The following is a 17,905-nucleotide window of genomic DNA, read 5'->3' as shown; positions in this document are numbered from 1 at the left end:
GCCACCTGAAAAAAAGTCCCACTTTAAAAATGTTAATATCAAAGTTTGAGCACAGAAACATCCAAAATAGTCACAACACACAGTTTGACATTTTTCATGTTTTATTCAAACGTTTGAACAGAAATGATGAAGCTCTGCCTGAAATTACATGATACCTGCAAGAGCATCATCAGAGAACAACAGAAACATGCATGAGCTTCCAATATGACAGTCAACAACAGTGTACCTAATAAAGTGGACACTGAGTGTATAGTTCAGTGTGTAACTGTAGCTGACAGACTCTGGCTTAGCACCTTAACAAATAAAAAGAAGCAGTACATGTTTGTCCCAATGATCAATATCAAAATAAACAATAAGTCCCATTATATTTCACTTTAGCTCCAAAATATTCACATTTCTTTGACAGCGTGACAGCAGGCTTTAGTTCAGTCAAGTCTCATGTTTCTGTTAATGTCCATGTGGAGCTCAGTTAGGACCTTTAACAACTACAAGCAGCAGGATCATATTTGGTAAATGGACTACATTTATATAGCACTTTATATCTTCCTCCTTCCTTTGCTCAAGGACACTTGGACATGTGGACAGGAGGAGCTGGGGATCGAACCACCGACCCTGTGATTAACTGACCACCTGCTAGCAGGTATTTCAACACTTTGTCTGGGAATTAAAAAGTGACAGCGGAGGAGCCATCTTGTTTCCTTCAGCTGAGGATCATCAGTAACATTTAGTTGTTTTTTAACAACCACAGATGGCGAATAAGTATGAAATGGTTTAATCTCATTTCGTCTGGACGATCACAGTTCTCTTTATTAAGGAATCAGTCAGAAGTCACTTGTCTTCAATTTTTTTAAACATGGTGCTGTTTGGATTTCAACTAATTAATTCAACAAACTTTCATTCTTCATTAGCTGCCTGTCACTTTGATAATTTAAGATTCTGCTGATGATGTTTTGGTCACTTCATGTTCAAACTACAAGTTACACTACAGGTATTTTAATCTATTCCTAAAATCCTCAATCAGGACTCTCCTAGTTGTTTCAAGTTACCTGATTATCACCTGATTACAGAGGGTGACTGTGATGTTTTTGTCCTTATGGACCAGACACACCAAATGTCAAGATTGCACATCGTCAAGATTACAACCAACAGCCAACCAGCACAAACGTTCTGAGCCTGTATGAGAGGAAATAATTCTCCATAGCAGTAGACGGCGGTAGTCCATAAACTTAATTTAAAAAGGGAAACTGGAAGACAGACAGGTTGAATACAAGACGCTAGTTAGCCGGTTAGCTCATTAATAACACAGAACAAGAACAAATGATATTTACCGTGCCCCGGTGAACAAAAACACAAACCATCAGGAAACATTTCTGCTGAGGAGCTCAACGGCTAAAGAAAAATAATCTGACCTTACGTAACAAGTTTGTTTTGATCTCACTTCCTCTTAACTTTAGCTGTTTGTTTACTTTCCTCACTTCCATTTCTCTTGTTGTGCGTTGAGCTGAACTGACAATAAGAGCCGTTTTAACGTGCTGAATCTGACGACGGCCAACGGTGCAGGACATATTGCAAAGACTAGGGCGACAGATTCTCACTAACAGCCTGACACTGACTAACAGCTGACCGTCAGCTTGGTGTGTCAGGGTCTTTACACTTCAGCAGACAAGACTCAACCCTCTTTAAAGAGGTTGATCCCTTTCTAACTTGGATCACTGAACGTTGCTTTTATTGTTTCATTATCCTACTTTGCCATCAAATAATTATTTATTATTATTAATCAAATTATTCATCACATTTCATGTGACTAGTCCGACTCTGTTGATCTTCATCAGTAATCAAATATATCTTGTATTGTGCTCCTTCTTTTATTGCACCACTAGTACACAGAGAATTATGGGTTGTTTTTGGCTGCAATGTATGAAGTGTTTCTGTGATGCAGGCTTTAATTCGTACTCAATAAGACAGTACCATCTACACATCATTTATATAACTAAAGAGGTAAAATTTCTTGATCATGGCCGTTAAGATCATTAATGAATTAAACTAATAAATGAAACAATCTCAACAACTCCCATCACACATGATATTAGAAAACCCTCAATTACATTCAGAAGTGACATTTTGATATATTAGTTTGATTGATTACTGATTAATAATAATGACTGATGTCTAGTTAAAGTTTGATGTATGAGAAAAAAATGTAAAAAAAAAAAAAAAATGATGGTTAAAGTTTAATTGCTAAAGTATGCTAGTTAAGTATTGTTAAGATGAGGCAAATTAAACATTCTGCACTCTGTTTGGACAGATGTAAGTGTTTTATAATTGGTATAATCGTATGTAATATACAGGCATTTTGTGTTGGAAGCAGAAAGTAAGTGGTTATTAGACTGCAGTTATATATTAAGTAAATATAACTCTTTTATCTAAAGCACTTAATAATTGTCTTTACAGCTTTACAGTTACAATTCAGATTTGGTAAGAATCTGTTAAGTGCTGCCCCGACCTCCAAAACTTTACTTTTTGTCTTTCTCACATCCATCACCACAACTGCAACCACACACAATACCTGATTCAAACCTTTAACCTGTCACCAGGTTGCAACTCAAACTGGCCTTTAAGAGGCTGAGGACAGAAGACAAAACGTCACTCTTTTGGTCTAAAACTCAAAGTGGTCCTCACTAAAAAAGAAGTACAACACACACACACCTCTGCAGAAGACTTTAAAGTTGATCTTGATTGTTTCATGGTGAACCTGCAGGAAGGAATACAAAATGACATTAATGAAAATCCTTTCTGTCTTTGAACTGATCAGGCTGCACAATCTGTACTGACACCCTGTTGCATTTGCACTGGATAAACAAAGCCAAACATTATCTCCTGGATAAAATGTCAAGTTTCTGCCTAACAACATGATGGTTGATATATGACCCCCAAATCACAGAGATACTGATTTGCACTGGAGTAATATTACCTCTGTGTTTGGTTATTGGTGGTTGAAGTTCTACTTTACACATTACAGACATGGCAGATTCACATGGGATTAAAATCACTGACAACAACACAAATAGGGCTTATCAGGTTTATCTGGATGGCACACTCAGAGATGTTTTTGTATTGTGAAATAAAGTTTTCTTTGTTTCAAACAAGAATTCACAAAAATGACTTTCAGTTCCTGAGTTCAGCTCCTCAGTTTCCAAAGTTCCCGTAAGGTTTTGGTGGAACAGATTCTCTTTCAGTCAGGAACTGACCCCTGACCTGAGGCTGAACTGTTCAGTTTGTTCCTGTTTCTTCCAGCTGAGGAACAACTTTGACCCATCATGTCTCAAACTTAGATAAAGATGACTATGTAAGGGATAATGTATAATGAGCCGGTGAATACTGGGAAAATAACTCCCTTCAGGGAGTTATTTTCCCAGTATTCACCGGCTCATTATACATTATCCCGCTTATTACACGGCTAATTATCAGTTAAATGTTGTCTGCCTCTGCGAAGTGCATTAAAACCGACCGGATTCGACAACTTTTGGTGAAAGTTATGTACTCACCCAGGCTTAGTGGACTGAACCGAGGCATAAAACTTGCGTAAAATGTCATTAAGCATCCCATTCCTCAAAATCCTTGTAGCTACTCTCAAAATAAGTTAAAAGAAATGTTAAAATCAGCCACTTCTGTTTGTTTTTTCCCTCGGAAGTTGTTTGACAGCTGCAGTGTTGCAGGGCAGCGTCCCTAGCAACGCTGGGCTACATAGCAACTGTGTATAATGACCGTTGCTACTAGCAGCGGTCATTATACACAGTAATATCAGACCGCTGAATGCCGCGACTGACCAATCAGAATACAGCATTTAATAGAGCTGTGTAATAATAATGTTTTAATTCATTCTGTATGGACAATTATGACTCCTTCTCCTTCTTTACTCTCTTCAACAAGACATCCAAGCTCTTGACCACTTCCTCTAAAAGGCCTCATATGACACACATTTGTTGCTTTGCAGGGTCAGACACCAGCGTGCATAAAATCATCCTCTGGAGTGCTTTCTTTGTTGCTGTGGAGCAACTGGCAAGGTTACTGCCTCTCTGCGTGGTTCACCAGTTGCTCCACAGCACAAAAAAAAACACTCCGACGGTCATTTCCACAGCCCAAAAGATCATCAGTTGCCCTCTTCACTCCTTTGTGGACATTTACAAAACTCAGGTCAAGTTTCTCTTACAGTTTACATCCATGTCTGTGAAAACATGGATGCTTTACACGTCTATACAATCATCACAGTTTCAAGGTGGACATACCCAAGATTAAAGGCCCAGTGTGTAAAATGGGTTGAAAATAGTGACATCAGTGGTCAAATTCTAGATTGCAGGGCTCACTCACTCACCCCTCCCGTCGGGTAAATGACGGTGGCCTCGTAGGGACAAAAAGCCTTGCGCACGACTTTTTCAGGAGCAGGTCTATCTAGTGACGAGGTGAATGTTTATTTAGAAATCTAAACCATGTTACTATATTGTAATGAATCCCTCACGAGCAGGAGACCAGAGGAGTGTTCGGGAAAAAGGCCCGTTTATTTGAGCACTCCAGAAACTCCGGTAATACTCCACTCCATCCCAAACTCTGACTCTTCTAGCGTAACAGACACACTTCATAACTTTACACACATACAGTACAAGCCAAAAGTTTGGACACACCTTCTCATTCAATGCGTTTTCTTTATTTTCATGACTATTTACATTGTAGATTCTCACTGAAGGCATCAAAACTATGAATGAACACGTGGAGTTATGTACTTAACAAAAAAAAGTGAAATAACTGAAAACATGTTTTATATTCTAGTTTCTTCAAAATAGCCACCCTTTGCTCTGATTACTGCTTTGCACACTCTTGGCATTCTCTCCATGAGCTTCAAGAGGCAAAAACTTTAAATGTGTCCCCAAGTGGAGTCGCAAAAACCATCAAGCGCTACAACGAAACTGGCACACATGAGGACCGACCAGGAAAGGAAGACCAAGAGTCACCTCTGCTTCTGAGGATAAGTTCATCCGAGTCACCAGCCTCAGAAATGGCAAGTTAACAGCAGCTCAGATCAGAGACCAGATGAATGCCACACAGAGTTCTAGCAGCAGACCCATCTCTAGAACAACTGTTAAGAGGAGACTGCGCCAATCAGGCCTTCATGGTCAAATAGCTGCTAGGAAACCACTGCTAAGGAGAGGCAACAAGCAGAAGAGATTTGTTTGGGCCAAGAAACACAAGGAATGGACATTAGACCAGTGGAAATCTGTGCTTTGGTCTGATGAGTCCAAATTTGAGATCTTTGGTTCCAACCGCCGTGTCTTTGTGAGACGCAGAAAAGGTGAACGGATGGATTCCACATGCCTGGTTCCCACTGTGAAGCATGGAGGAGGAGGTGTGATGGTGTGGGGGTGTTTTGCTGGTGACACTGTTGGGGATTTATTCAAAATTGAAGGCACACTGAACCAGCATGGCTACCACAGCATCCTGCAGCGACATGCCATCCCATCCGGTTTGCGTTTAGTTGGACGATCATTTATTTTTCAACAGGACAATGACCCCAAACACACCTCCAGGCTGTGTAAGGGCTATTTGACCAAGAAGGAGAGTGATGGAGTGCTGCGGCAGATGACCTGGCCTCCACAGTCACCGGACCTGAACCCAATCGAGATGGTTTGGGGTGAGCTGGACTGCAGAGTGAAGGCAAAGGGGCCAACAAGTGCTAAACACCTCTGGGAACTCCTTCAAGACTGTTGGAAAACCATTTCAGGTGACTACCTCTTGAAGCTCATCGAGAGAATGCCAAGAGTGTGCAAAGCAGTAATCAGAGCAAAGGGTGGCTATTTTGAAGAAACTAGAATATAAAACATGTTTTCAGTTATTTCACCTTTTTTTGTTAAGTACATAACTCCACGTGTTCATTCATAGTTTTGATGCCTTCAGTGAGAATCTACAATGTAAATAGTCATGAAAATAAAGAAAACGCATTGAATGAGAAGGTGTGTCCAAACTTTTGTCCTGTACTGTATGTATGTAAAGATTAAGATTCAGTAAGATTCAGATTCAGATTGACAATAAACCATGCCAAATATTACACACTGGCCCTTTAATGTCACCAACTCAGTATCTGACCAAATGTCTCCCCTTCTGTTCCTGAGATATGACGTTGAGGAATGTACAGAAAAAGATTTTTGCGGCCACGGCTATCACCGGTGCGGAGGCATCAAGCAGACATGGACATATTCTGCTGTACTTGGTCAGCGGATCAGTTTTAAATACTGCAGTGAGGAAGACTACAAACAGAGGCAGCCTGAGAGAGTTGTCAGAGGAAGAGTTGCAGGTGACAGGCTCTTACATGTCATCAAGCTTCACTTTGCTGGTTATGCGACGCAGTGGACACACACTTGTGTTGTTCCACACAGCATGGCTCGATGCAACAAACCCCCTCACCATGGTGAAATACCAACAGAGAGCTACTGTCGCCCTTCATCACCAGTATGAGTTTTTTAAAATAGATTTTTAAGTCTCTCTATTTGAGAGATCAGTGAAAACATCTGTTTAGACGTGTTTCCACTTCGATGTGCATTAACAGAGAGCCGTTAAGAATCATGACACAAGATAGTCACAGTACCTGCTGTGTAACTGTCTGCACATTATAGATACACTGATAAACTGCATTATTTAAACTTACCTTTATTACAGCAATTTCCAGACTGAGTTAAACAAACTCCTACAAAAACAAACATTTTGTGAGAACTCCGACAGCAACTCCGATCATCACTTTCCTGAATGTCTGATCTGAAACACAGAACAAGAGGGTTAAAGTTATTACTACTGTGGAAGTCTTTAACTCTGCTGCTGAACCCTGTGCTTCACTTGGCAAGTTTGTTTGTCAAATATGTCTGTTGAATATGTTAAAATCCTACACTTTCATTTGTTTAGTTAAGAACATGTCCCACCTCAGTGATGTAAGTCAAAATGAAGCTCAAAAGCCTTCAGGTTGTACTTTATTTTGACACACTGGCGGCTTCTCTGATCAACATTTCACACTGATGAACACACATTTCCTAAATTAACTGTGAGCTCACAGAAATCAAACAAAATTACTTGTTCTTTTACAAGAACATGAAGGGAGGAGGAACAAACTCAATCTATGTAAAATCCATCCATCCATATTTGTAACCATTTATCCTCTTGAGGGTCATGTGGGGGCTGGAGTCTATCCCAGCTGACACTGGGCGAGAGGCAGGGTTCACCAGACTATCACAGGGCTGACACATAGAGACAGACAACCATTCACACTCACATTCACACCTACGGACAATTTAGAGCAGGGGTGTCAAACTCATTTTCACCAAGGGCCACATCAGCATAATGGCTGCCCTCAAAGGGCCAGATGTAACTTATAAATGTAACTAAATGTAACCAAATGTAATGTAAAATAAATGTAACTACTCCTTAATGTTAAATAACTCTGAATTTATTACTTATTCAAGTTACAAATATTACAGTTGCATAGAAAAAAATATGTTTGCTTGTTGCTCTGTTATAACATAAATCCTTTTAATTTGTCAGGTTATGAAACCCACATAACTCCATCAATCAAGGATCAAACTATCCAAGTGAATAAAGAAAAATAACATCAAACACAAGTTATGACATTAACTTTGTTCAAAACGTTTTTGTCATAGTTGAGAGGGGCTTAATTACTGTAATACCAACAATTGTGAGCTGCTAAGAACATGTGTGACAGATGTAGCATTTTTCAAAAAAAAAAAAATGGCTGCACACAGCCTTGCATGTGGCATACATCCAACTAATGAGATGGTTTGATTACAATAAACATTTGTCTGCATAAAGTTTATGCAGACAAATGCCATAAACACATAAAACCTGCAAACACTAAATACATTGCTACAGCAGCTACACATATAAATAAGTATATGTAATAAACTCAAAATAACAAAATAAATGTTGTCTCAGTTCACAACTATATTGGTCAAGTTTTTAGGTTAGTTTTTGATGAGGAGATGCTGCCTGTCCTTGAACACACCAAGTGGATCCCCTCTCCACCATCCATTGATCATGTTCTGAAAATAACAAACACAAAACAAAATGCAAGCACAATCATTAAATTGCACACAGTTTAACTATTCTTCTTCTTGGTTGAATTACATTTTATTATATTCTAATTAGGTTTTTAAAAATGCTTACCTATGTGTTTTCTGACCAGATGTCTGACACCGTTTTCCCGTTGCCAGTGTGTCAATGTCTGGTTTTAGGTCCTGTGCTGAGGCAATCCGTAGAACAGCATGGAGGTTGTCATCAGTGATGCGTGATCTGTGCTTGTTTTTGTTTAGATTCATTATTGAAAACATCTGTTCGCACAGGTAGGTGCTCCCAAACATGGACAGAACACGGGCAGCATGAAGTCGAAGCTGTGGCATCAAACCAGGGGGCAGCAGACGGTAAAAGTCCTGGATTGCAGCATCCTGGAACTTTGCTCTCAGGCCACTGTCGCTTTGAAGCTCGATCAACTCCATCTGAAGGTGTTGGGGTGCAGTGCAGACGTCGGTGGTGAAAGGATTGGCAAAGATGGCAAAGCCAGAGTGCTGTGCTCTGAAGTCAGAGAAGCGCCGATCAAACCCATTCATTAACTGGCTCAGTTTGGTAGCCAACTGACACCATTAAAAAGTACCGGGAAATGAGGCTGAGATGCTCTGACAAACAGGAAAGTGGGCAAGATTGTCCTGTTTCACTTGGCACATCCATAGGTCCAGTTTACGCTGGAAAGCCGTGATCGTGTCGGACATCTGTGAGATGACTTGTTTGCGTTCCTGCAGCTTCTGATTCAGTTGGGCGAGATGCTCGGTTATGTCACACAACACAGCAAAGTCACACAGCCAGTTTGGATCTGACAGTTCAGACAAGGGTTTTCCTTTACTCTGCATGAAAAGAGCGATGTCTTCCCTAAGCTCAAAAAATCTTTTGAGGACTTTGCTCCTACTCAGCCACCGTACTTCTGTATGGTATGGCACATCTCCGTGGTCCGAGCCCATCTCCTGCAAAAACAGCTGGAACTGACGATGATTCAGGCCACGCGCCCGAATGAAGTTCACTGTTTTCATGACCGTGGTCACTATGTGATCCATCCCCAGCACCTTCCCACACAAAGCTTCTTGGTGGATAATGCAATGATACGTTATCAGAGGCGTGTGACAGTTCAGTTTTTGCATTTTCCCCTTCATTAGTCCAACCAAGCCCACTTTTCCTCCACACATTGCCGGTGCACCGTCTGTAGTTAATCCCACCAAGTTTTCCCAGGGCAATGCATTTTTACTTACGGACTTCTCCACCGCATCAAAAATGTCCTGTCCCGTTGTGGTCCCATGCATAGCAGCCACATCCAACAGCTCCTCAGTGACAGAGAGGTCCGACTTCACGCCTCTAATAAAAATGGATAACTGCGCTGTATCCGTGTTATCTGTGCTTTCATCAACAGCTAATGAAAAAGCTATGTAGCTGCGTGTCTCTTCGGCCAGCTGTGTTGCAAGGTTTTCTGCTAGTTCCTTAACTCGGTCCGCGATGGTGTTTCTTGATAAAATGACATTTTTAAAAGTCTGTATCTGGTCGGGACACACTTGCTCACAGACCTTCAGCATGCACTGCTTCAAAAACGCTCCCTCTGAAAAAGACTTTGAAGCGTGGACGATTTCTTCAGCCACAATAAAGCTAGCTTTCACTGCCGCATTGTTTTTGGCCGTGGCTTTCGTGAACACATTCTGCTGCGACCGCAGTTTGCCTTTTAATTCTTGGGCAATTTGTTGTTTTTCTTGAAGGCTAGCTTTGGCATACTTAGCTCCGTGTTTGGTGTCAAAATGCCGACGTAGATTGTACTCTTTGACAACCGACACCGCCTCGTAACACAAAAGACATACCAGCCTTTCTCCTTGAAGCACAAACATGTATTCGCCTTCCCATCTTTCGTGAAACAGCCTTCCATCTGCATCAACTTTTCTCTTCCTGGACATTTTGGGATCATTATTTATATTTCTCAGTTCCACTTGTTGGATAAATCACATTGATGTGGAAACACTGCCGTCTAGTGGCGGGAAGCCGTCACTTCGCGGGTAACATAATCGACATGCATTGTGGGAAATGTAGTTTTTGGTCAAATCACGCTTTTGACTTATTTATTTTTAGACAATCAGACCTTTTAAGCTCTCGCAGGCCACATAAAATGACGTGGCGGGCCACATTTGGCTCGCGGGCCTTGAGTTTGACACATATGATTTAGAGTCACCAATTAACCTGCATGTCTTTGGACTGTGGGAGGAAGCTGGAGCACCTGGAGGAAACCCACGCTGACACAGGGAGAACATGCAAACTCTGCACAGAAGGGCTCCCACACCCTGGGTTCAAACCAGGAACCATCACGTTGTGAGGCAACAATGGTAACCACTGCGCCACTGTGCAGAAAAATGTGTTCCGGTCATGGTTGAGAAGCTGGTAATCAAAGGAAACCAAAAAGGAGGTCTTAATTTTTTTTCCCCCTGGATTTCTGCGTCTCTTCATTGTGCACAAATTCAGAAAGTCATAATGTGTGAAGAAGTGCAGGTTTAGTTTGTTTTGCAGATTATCCACTTTACGATGGAACATGTACGAGACTACAGAATTAAATTTAGCATACAGTTGCTTAACAGCGCTGGTATGCTGTCTGTGATGCTGAACACAAGGAAACAGGTTTTTTGCTTTAACTGAGAAAACACTGTTTCATGTCATGACGCCGAACAAGAATCAGTCAACTCAACCTCAGTGGAGTGGGCGAATTCAAAGGTCTAGAGCCAGGCAAGCACAGTATATACTTAAAGCATAGCATATCTTTAAAGGTCAAAGATTTGCACTGGGTACGGCCCTGTCCATGAGTATATTAAAAACTAGGTTTGTTATTTCAATAAATATCTGTTCACTTTGCGCTGTGTACTGAACAAATCTCTCCAAATGTTTTCATCTTAACATCATGTTACGTGTCAATAAGAGTTGAAAAGTTCCTAAAAGAAAAGACAGCATATTGTAGTGGTGACAATACTGGTCAAGTCAATATTTATATAGCCCAAAATCACAAATTTCCCTCAAATGTTTTTGGGGTTCAAGGTGGAGAAGGAGAATCTTTCCAATACAAGTGTTCATGAGCTCAGACTCAGAGTCTACAGCCAGGCAGCAGCTCTGTGAGGCTGTAACACAGGCAGGTCACACTGGTCTCACACTTTAGATAAGAGACAGACTGTACACAAGATGATGTGTGTCTTTTATCTCGTCTTATTTTCTGTATATACCCATGAAATTATGATACGAGTCAAAATTATCATTGATGTAAACATGCAGATGTTATTGTCTCTGTATGAGGGTGACGTGATGCTTGAGTTGACATACCTGAGCTGTGTGACGACACTCCAGATCCGGGTTTACCACTCTTCACTGATGAAAATGAAAACAGATGACATTAATCATTAACACAGAAGTACTTATTCTTGCATAAGCAGCTTTCTTTTTACTGTAGTATGAACAAAAACAGTGATGAGATCTCAGTCACAAACTTCAAAAATCCATTTCTGAACCACAACAAATTATCTTCAAACCTAAGGGAAGCCCTAACTTTTACAAAGAGCTGCACATTCAATGATAAAACAAACAGAAATAATACATACATACATACATACATACATACATACAGCTTTGGTGAACTGTGCAGCGCAGCATTTACATTTGTTTTTTCAATTCCGTCAGTAAAATTTTCTAAAAAAAACTGAGCAAAGTGATTCTGAGGTCCCCAACCAAACACACTCCTCTCCCTGACTGCATACTGAGATCCAATTCATGAAAAGGGACAATCCTGGTGACACCTACTGAAAATGTGTTTGACTTCTTGCCGTCCTTGGCAGGAAGTCAAACACAGTCACACAGTCACACAGCTCTCACTCAGGTTATATGAGGACGGGTGGCTGTCCTTTTGTTTAAAAATGGGAACCACCACCAACATAGTCTGCCCCTCCACTGGCACTGTCCCTGATCCCCACGTGACACTGACACTCTGTCATCATCAAACAGTGTAGGGGTGAGCGATATATATCGTTAACGATAATATCGTCATTGTTGTTTTAACGATGCGGAAATTTACGTTATCGAGTATGCAAATGACTTCACAAAAACAACTGAAAACACACGTTGAAAGGTTGAAACCCCACACATTCACTGAACAAGAGTTAAGTAACTTGCGTGCAGCAGCACGCCGCAGTACGCCTAGGTGGTCACATGATCTCTCACGGGCACCTTCCCGGCAGGTTAGCCTGCTGCTAAACAAACATTAGCGAGACAACATAGCAACACCGCCCACGGATGCTCCAGCAGCTTCGGAAGACGTGGGTCAACTGTAGTGATAGGTCCCAGCCTGTCAGGCTAAAGTTCGCAGTACTGGAAGACCGTCTACGGAGCTACCTAGCCTAGCCACAGTTTCAAGTCTCCCCGCCGGAAAAGTTCATTAAACGCTTCGACAGATTCCGCATTGCTTCTGGATTTGAGACGCAAGCAGAAGAGAATTGCAGGAATGTGATCTTTGAGAGAGCAAATTTTATTCAGCGGCTTCAAGAGACGGGCGAGACGGCCGACAGTTTCATTACAGCGCTGCACTGCCTGGCGGAGCACTGCGGTTATGGGGCTCTACATGATGAGATGGTGAGGGACAGGCTTGTGGTGAGTCTGCGGGACAAACACCTATCTGAACAGTTGCAAATGGACCCGGAATTCACGCTACAAAAGGCCGTCACCAGAGTCAAACAGAAAGAGAGCAGGTAAAAAAGCAGCAAGAAATGTTAAGAACATTTTTCCATTAATATCAGCCATGAGAAACAATTAAGGAGCTATAACTCAGGCTGTTAAAAACACATAATTAAAAGAATATCGTCTAATTATCGTTATCTTCAAAATCCCCCAAAATATCGAGATATTATTTTTTGTCCATATTGTACACCCCTAAAACAGTGCCAGGAAGATGTAGCAAACAGCCGAGAAAATATTTTGGATATCGTAGAAAATAAAGGTCAACAGACAAAGCACATGCCATATCTAACTAAAACTGAAGGAATGGGCTTTCTGACAACTTGACAAAAGTCCATCTGGGACTCTGAAACCAGTCACATCAGTCAATGAGCGAACATCTTTAACTGTTTAATGATACAGACTGATGACACCACAATGCACCACAGAAAGCCACAGGAAATCCTTTCTACAGTTTCTACAAGTCATCCACCTCAAGTCAACAGATGGGCAGCAGAGACATGTGGACCAAACCTTACTATTTACTAGTTTTTATATTTGCTATAAATTTGCTTTTTATTTTAGTCCTTGTATATTGCTCTGTTTGTAGCTGCACTCTTCTAACAATGAGTTTTATCTTATCTTATAGTACTCACCAACAACAAGCTTAATGTGGAATATCTGACGTGGCTGAAGACGAGGAAAATCACAGGTGTAGTCTCCACTGTCGCTCATCTTTGTATTTGTGATGGTTATGGAGGCATCACCATGTTTCAGTTCTTCTGGAAAATGAGAGACTCGACCTTTGAACTCCTCACTCTGACCTGGACGATTGCTGTTGTAATGGCTGCCACCACGAAAGAACACCTCCTTCAGACCGTCTTTCTTCCATTCAAACATCTCTGACTCAATGTTCTGCTCGGTGCTGAGGGAACAGGGTAAAATAATATAATTCCCTTCATGCACCTTGATGACTCTCGGCTCTGGAAGGAAAAAACATGTATTAATCAGCATGTTTCCATGCAGAGTAATAACGTTAAGAGAGACATGCGGGAGTTTGTTGTTACAAAAAATCCACTTGTAACAAAACACTGCCTTGTTTTTGGCCTTGTCTTTCACATTGTTCTCAAGAAATCCTTTACTCTGCCCTCCAGAATGCATATTTGCACGTTTTTACTTTTTTTTTTTTTGTTAACATATATATTATTATTATTATTATTATTATTATTATCTTCTTATATTTCTTCTTTTTTATATTTCTTTTTCTATTTCTTATTTTTCACACAATAGTCTTCAGAGATTCATATTTGAGAACAGGGCTGGTTGATAATGAAAAAACAAATAATAATAATGTCGAGCAAATATCTTGATATCAATATTGTAGGACTGACAACTGGTGCTTTAACCAAAATATTTACATAATGAAATTTAATTAATAAAACAGCAAGAACATTCTGGCAAGTTCAGAAAATGACATCACTTTACTGTAATGCAGCCCTTACAACCAGGAGAGGAAACTATCAATATTATAATATCCAAAATCCAAGATGATGTCAAATCACAATATCCATATAATATCAATATATTCCAATGCCCTGTTTGAAAACAAACACGTACAGACTGAGATACAGTTTCAGATTTCTCCACACAAACTGCAAAAAATACGGTCCTCTATATTGAATTTCCCCTCTGGAGATTAATGAAGTATATAAATTCTACAATTCTTCTGTTTTAGCTGACAGAATAAAATAATGGAATCCGTATTTTATATTTGGAAAATATTAAAGTGTATGATTATTTATTTTGCTATGAAACAACAGATATGGTCATTATTTATGATTTCAATTAATCCTTCATCCTAAAATCTATTCAGAAGATTTCTCATCAGCTTCTGTTGGTTTAATCAGAATTACTAAAATTATAACATGATGCTTTAAATGCTTTAAATTGGCAGCTACAACTTAAATGAGAGCTAAACCATGTAAAGCATGTTTTCATTATTCACTGACTCAAGGTGTGTGTATATTCATACCTTTGTTTTTAATTGCAGGTGTGTGTGTGACTAAGTGTGACAGAAAACACTCTGAAGACCTTTAAACAATATTGTTTTAAATGTTTTCAAACGTATGTTGTATCAGAACAAACTGTTATATAATTATTAACAAATAAGTGTGTTTACTGTGCAGAGTAAAAGAGTTATTGTTTGTTTGGTTGTTGCTTCATTCACTGTTGTTTTTATCTGCATTTTTACTTTGAGTCAAAACCTGATGCTGCATTTTAGTTTAGTTCTGCTTTGAATCAACCAGCTCTCTGCTGCACTGAATGAAGACAGTGTTAGGACTTAATGCACAAACCTGATATTTTTAAATATCTCATCAAGAGAGACTTTCACTTTGTTTGTTCTGAAAATGTCGGCACACAGCTCCGTTCTGTGGACGATAAACAAGGTGCTGACGTTCCTCTGCATCAGCGGGAGAGAGAACATACAGCGAGCTGGACAGAGCAAAGACCCCGCCCACTTTTAAGAGTACTGTCTGTGGTGGAAACATTAAACTGACCTGGGGTCTGGGTACATGTTCGTAGAGGTTAGATTTGGTTCTAAAGGTACTATACTGAAGGTTTTAGGTGGAAACACGACTGTAGGAGCAAGGAATGAGTTTGAGTTTCACGCCTGTCACTATAGGTCACTGTAACTGTGTGTGTGTGTGTGTGTGTGTGTGTGTGTGTGCACCTGTGTGGAGGTGTGTGTGGGTACATCACCGGGTCTTATTGGGTAATCAATATAACCTGTGTACCTGTTGATCATCAGTTTTCAGTTTTGCTTGTAACAGAGAGGGGGAGAGTGGGGAGCCTTTACTTTGTGCTGACTGCTGCAGCCCTTCTGGTCCTGTTTATCTGCAATATCTGAGCATCATGTCAGGTAAACATGTTTGTTTGTTTGTTTGTTTGTAATAAACCAAAAGGAATGCAGTTATGGACTCATGCTCTTTGTTTGGACACGCCGTGTTGTAGAAAGTAGCTACAACAAGGGTTTACCTCAACAGAGCAGTGACGGAAAAATGGGGACCAGATCAAATGCCTTGTGTGAGAAAGCTGCTCTTGATTGGTCAGAATTTCCATGTGGGAAAAATCCAGGAAGTAAAGCAAACGTTGAAGAAGAGTACACTTGCAAGATAAATGTGACACTTTCTAATGTCACAATGGAGGGACAACTACGCAGGTTGATTTTAGCGCTGCTCATCGTGGACTATATTGCTGTCATTGTTCATTTTAGTCAAACCATACAGTTTGAAAACGAGGCGCGGCTCCAACTAGAAAACAAAGTTTTGATGCATTGGATGTGCTGAATGTGCATATTAAGGCAGTACAGGAGGAGGTGCACATTAATAATCCTCCAGGACTGTAACATGCTCATGTTTAACCCAAACAATGTGTCATGTGACTGCAGTTGCTTCACATCCAGGTCGGAACACCTTCTCATCACAAACCAACCGCACCAGAGTTCCTTTGGAACCAGACTGAGACCACCTCTTCAAGAAGGTCTCAGTCCGGTTGTTTTGGTGCACACCTGAGTGTGATTGCTGTGTTCACACCTGCCCAAATGAACCACACTGAGGGGGCAAGTGAACTTGAGTTTGACTGAACCAAACCAAACAGGGCAGGTGTGAAAGAAGCCTTACAAATCACAATGTGAAAATTTACTTTGAGTCAAAACCTGATGCTGCATTTTAGTTTAGTTCTGCTTTGAATCAACCAGCTCTCTGCTGCACTGAATGAAGACAGTGTTAGGAAGCTACATGTGAGTTATTTGGGACCCTCGCTGCAGTGCACTGTGTACTAATTACAGGTTTACATTATCTATTAAAAACTTTATTTGCCTCCATGTTATCAAATTATTACCAGGAACTATCACTGTGTGTGTTTAGAGTTAAAGTTTGGTCCTAGTTTTTAGTTTGAGTTCAGTTTCTAGTCAAGAAATAAAAGAATAAAATCATCAATAACTAAAATCATATCTACATCTTTGAGTGTCCGTCTGTTGTTTGTTCTGTGATTCATGTGTGAGACCGAAACACTGCAGTTTGGAGCAATGATTAATGAAGCACTCTCTCTCACTCTTATGTAATCTGATTACATCTAATACACATTACAGAGCCTCAGTATATTTTACTGTTACATTCATTTGTCACATCCTTTTTATCTTCTCACTGGTGGAACAAAAACGTCACTGATTTCAGTCACTAAATGAATGTGTGATGTTTTCATGTTGATCATCAGGATCAGGTTGTGACAGCTGTTTATTAATCTGTTACTGGGTTTGTCTCAAGTATTTACTATATTATATGTAACATCTAGTTAGTTTCAGACCAGCCATTTACTAAACCAGGCTGCAACGTTCAATCTTAAGTCACGTCTGAGCTCTTGGTCATGTGTTAAGTGGTTGCCAGGCAACATCTGCATCAGTGTCCAATCAGAAAGCTAAAAACAATACAAATATGTCAATTATTTCAGCATCAGCAGCTGCATCATAACTTACAAGAAATATGTTTAAGCTTTAAACAAACATATAAACACTTAGAGAAAAGGAGGTGAGAATCAGAGCTGACCTTCAGTCTGTGCATGACACTGAAGAAGGGAAGGAAACAACATCTGGGGACTAAATTTGCTCTTTAACATTCAGTACCAGATACGATGCCCCACTATTTAATCTCATCAGCCTTTGAATCAAAGAACAGGTTTGTAAATATTAAATGTGACTGGTGATTTTCAGGAAAAGTGTTACTTCAGAAGCCAGAGCTCAAAGTGTGTTTTAGTGCTAAAGGTGTCATGTTGCACTCCACTTCTCAGTGACCACAGTAACAAGTGTGACTGTGAATCAGCCACAGCACATATAGCTGTTGTGTATAACTATAGTCATATTACACACAAATAAAATAAGTTATGATGTTCATGCTCCTAAAAGGTGAATTCAGACTCAACACAAAGTTCAGTTTTGTCTCCATTTCATCTGTGAATCTGACTGTTGGACTGTTTTTACACTTTGTGTTTATTCAGCACACTGACTGTGTGTGCACGTCTGGAGTTTGCTTGT

The 17,905-nt window shown here is 40.2% G+C and overlaps 1 protein-coding gene across 1 annotated transcript; it reads right to left on the bottom strand.

Annotated features, from left to right (window-relative positions):
• Nucleotides 1-83: 83 nt before the first annotated feature.
• On the bottom strand, nucleotides 84-13,794 carry LOC117256697 (V-set domain-containing T-cell activation inhibitor 1-like). Its single transcript, XM_078171742.1, has 4 exons — nucleotides 13,473-13,794; nucleotides 11,437-11,481; nucleotides 6,695-6,801; nucleotides 84-2,752 (listed from the first exon to the last, which is right to left on the bottom strand). Exons 1-3 carry the CDS (start codon nucleotides 13,714-13,716, stop codon nucleotides 6,734-6,736), a joined length of 357 nt encoding a protein of 118 aa, XP_078027868.1. The 5' UTR covers nucleotides 13,717-13,794; the 3' UTR covers nucleotides 84-2,752; nucleotides 6,695-6,733.
• Between the last annotated feature and the right edge of the window lie 4,111 nt (nucleotides 13,795-17,905).

This window comes from Epinephelus lanceolatus, chromosome 1, assembly GCF_041903045.1.
Source record: "Epinephelus lanceolatus isolate andai-2023 chromosome 1, ASM4190304v1, whole genome shotgun sequence".
NCBI classification, from domain to species: domain Eukaryota; kingdom Metazoa; phylum Chordata; class Actinopteri; order Perciformes; family Serranidae; genus Epinephelus; species Epinephelus lanceolatus.
This window is presented reverse-complemented; position numbering and strand designations above follow the sequence as displayed.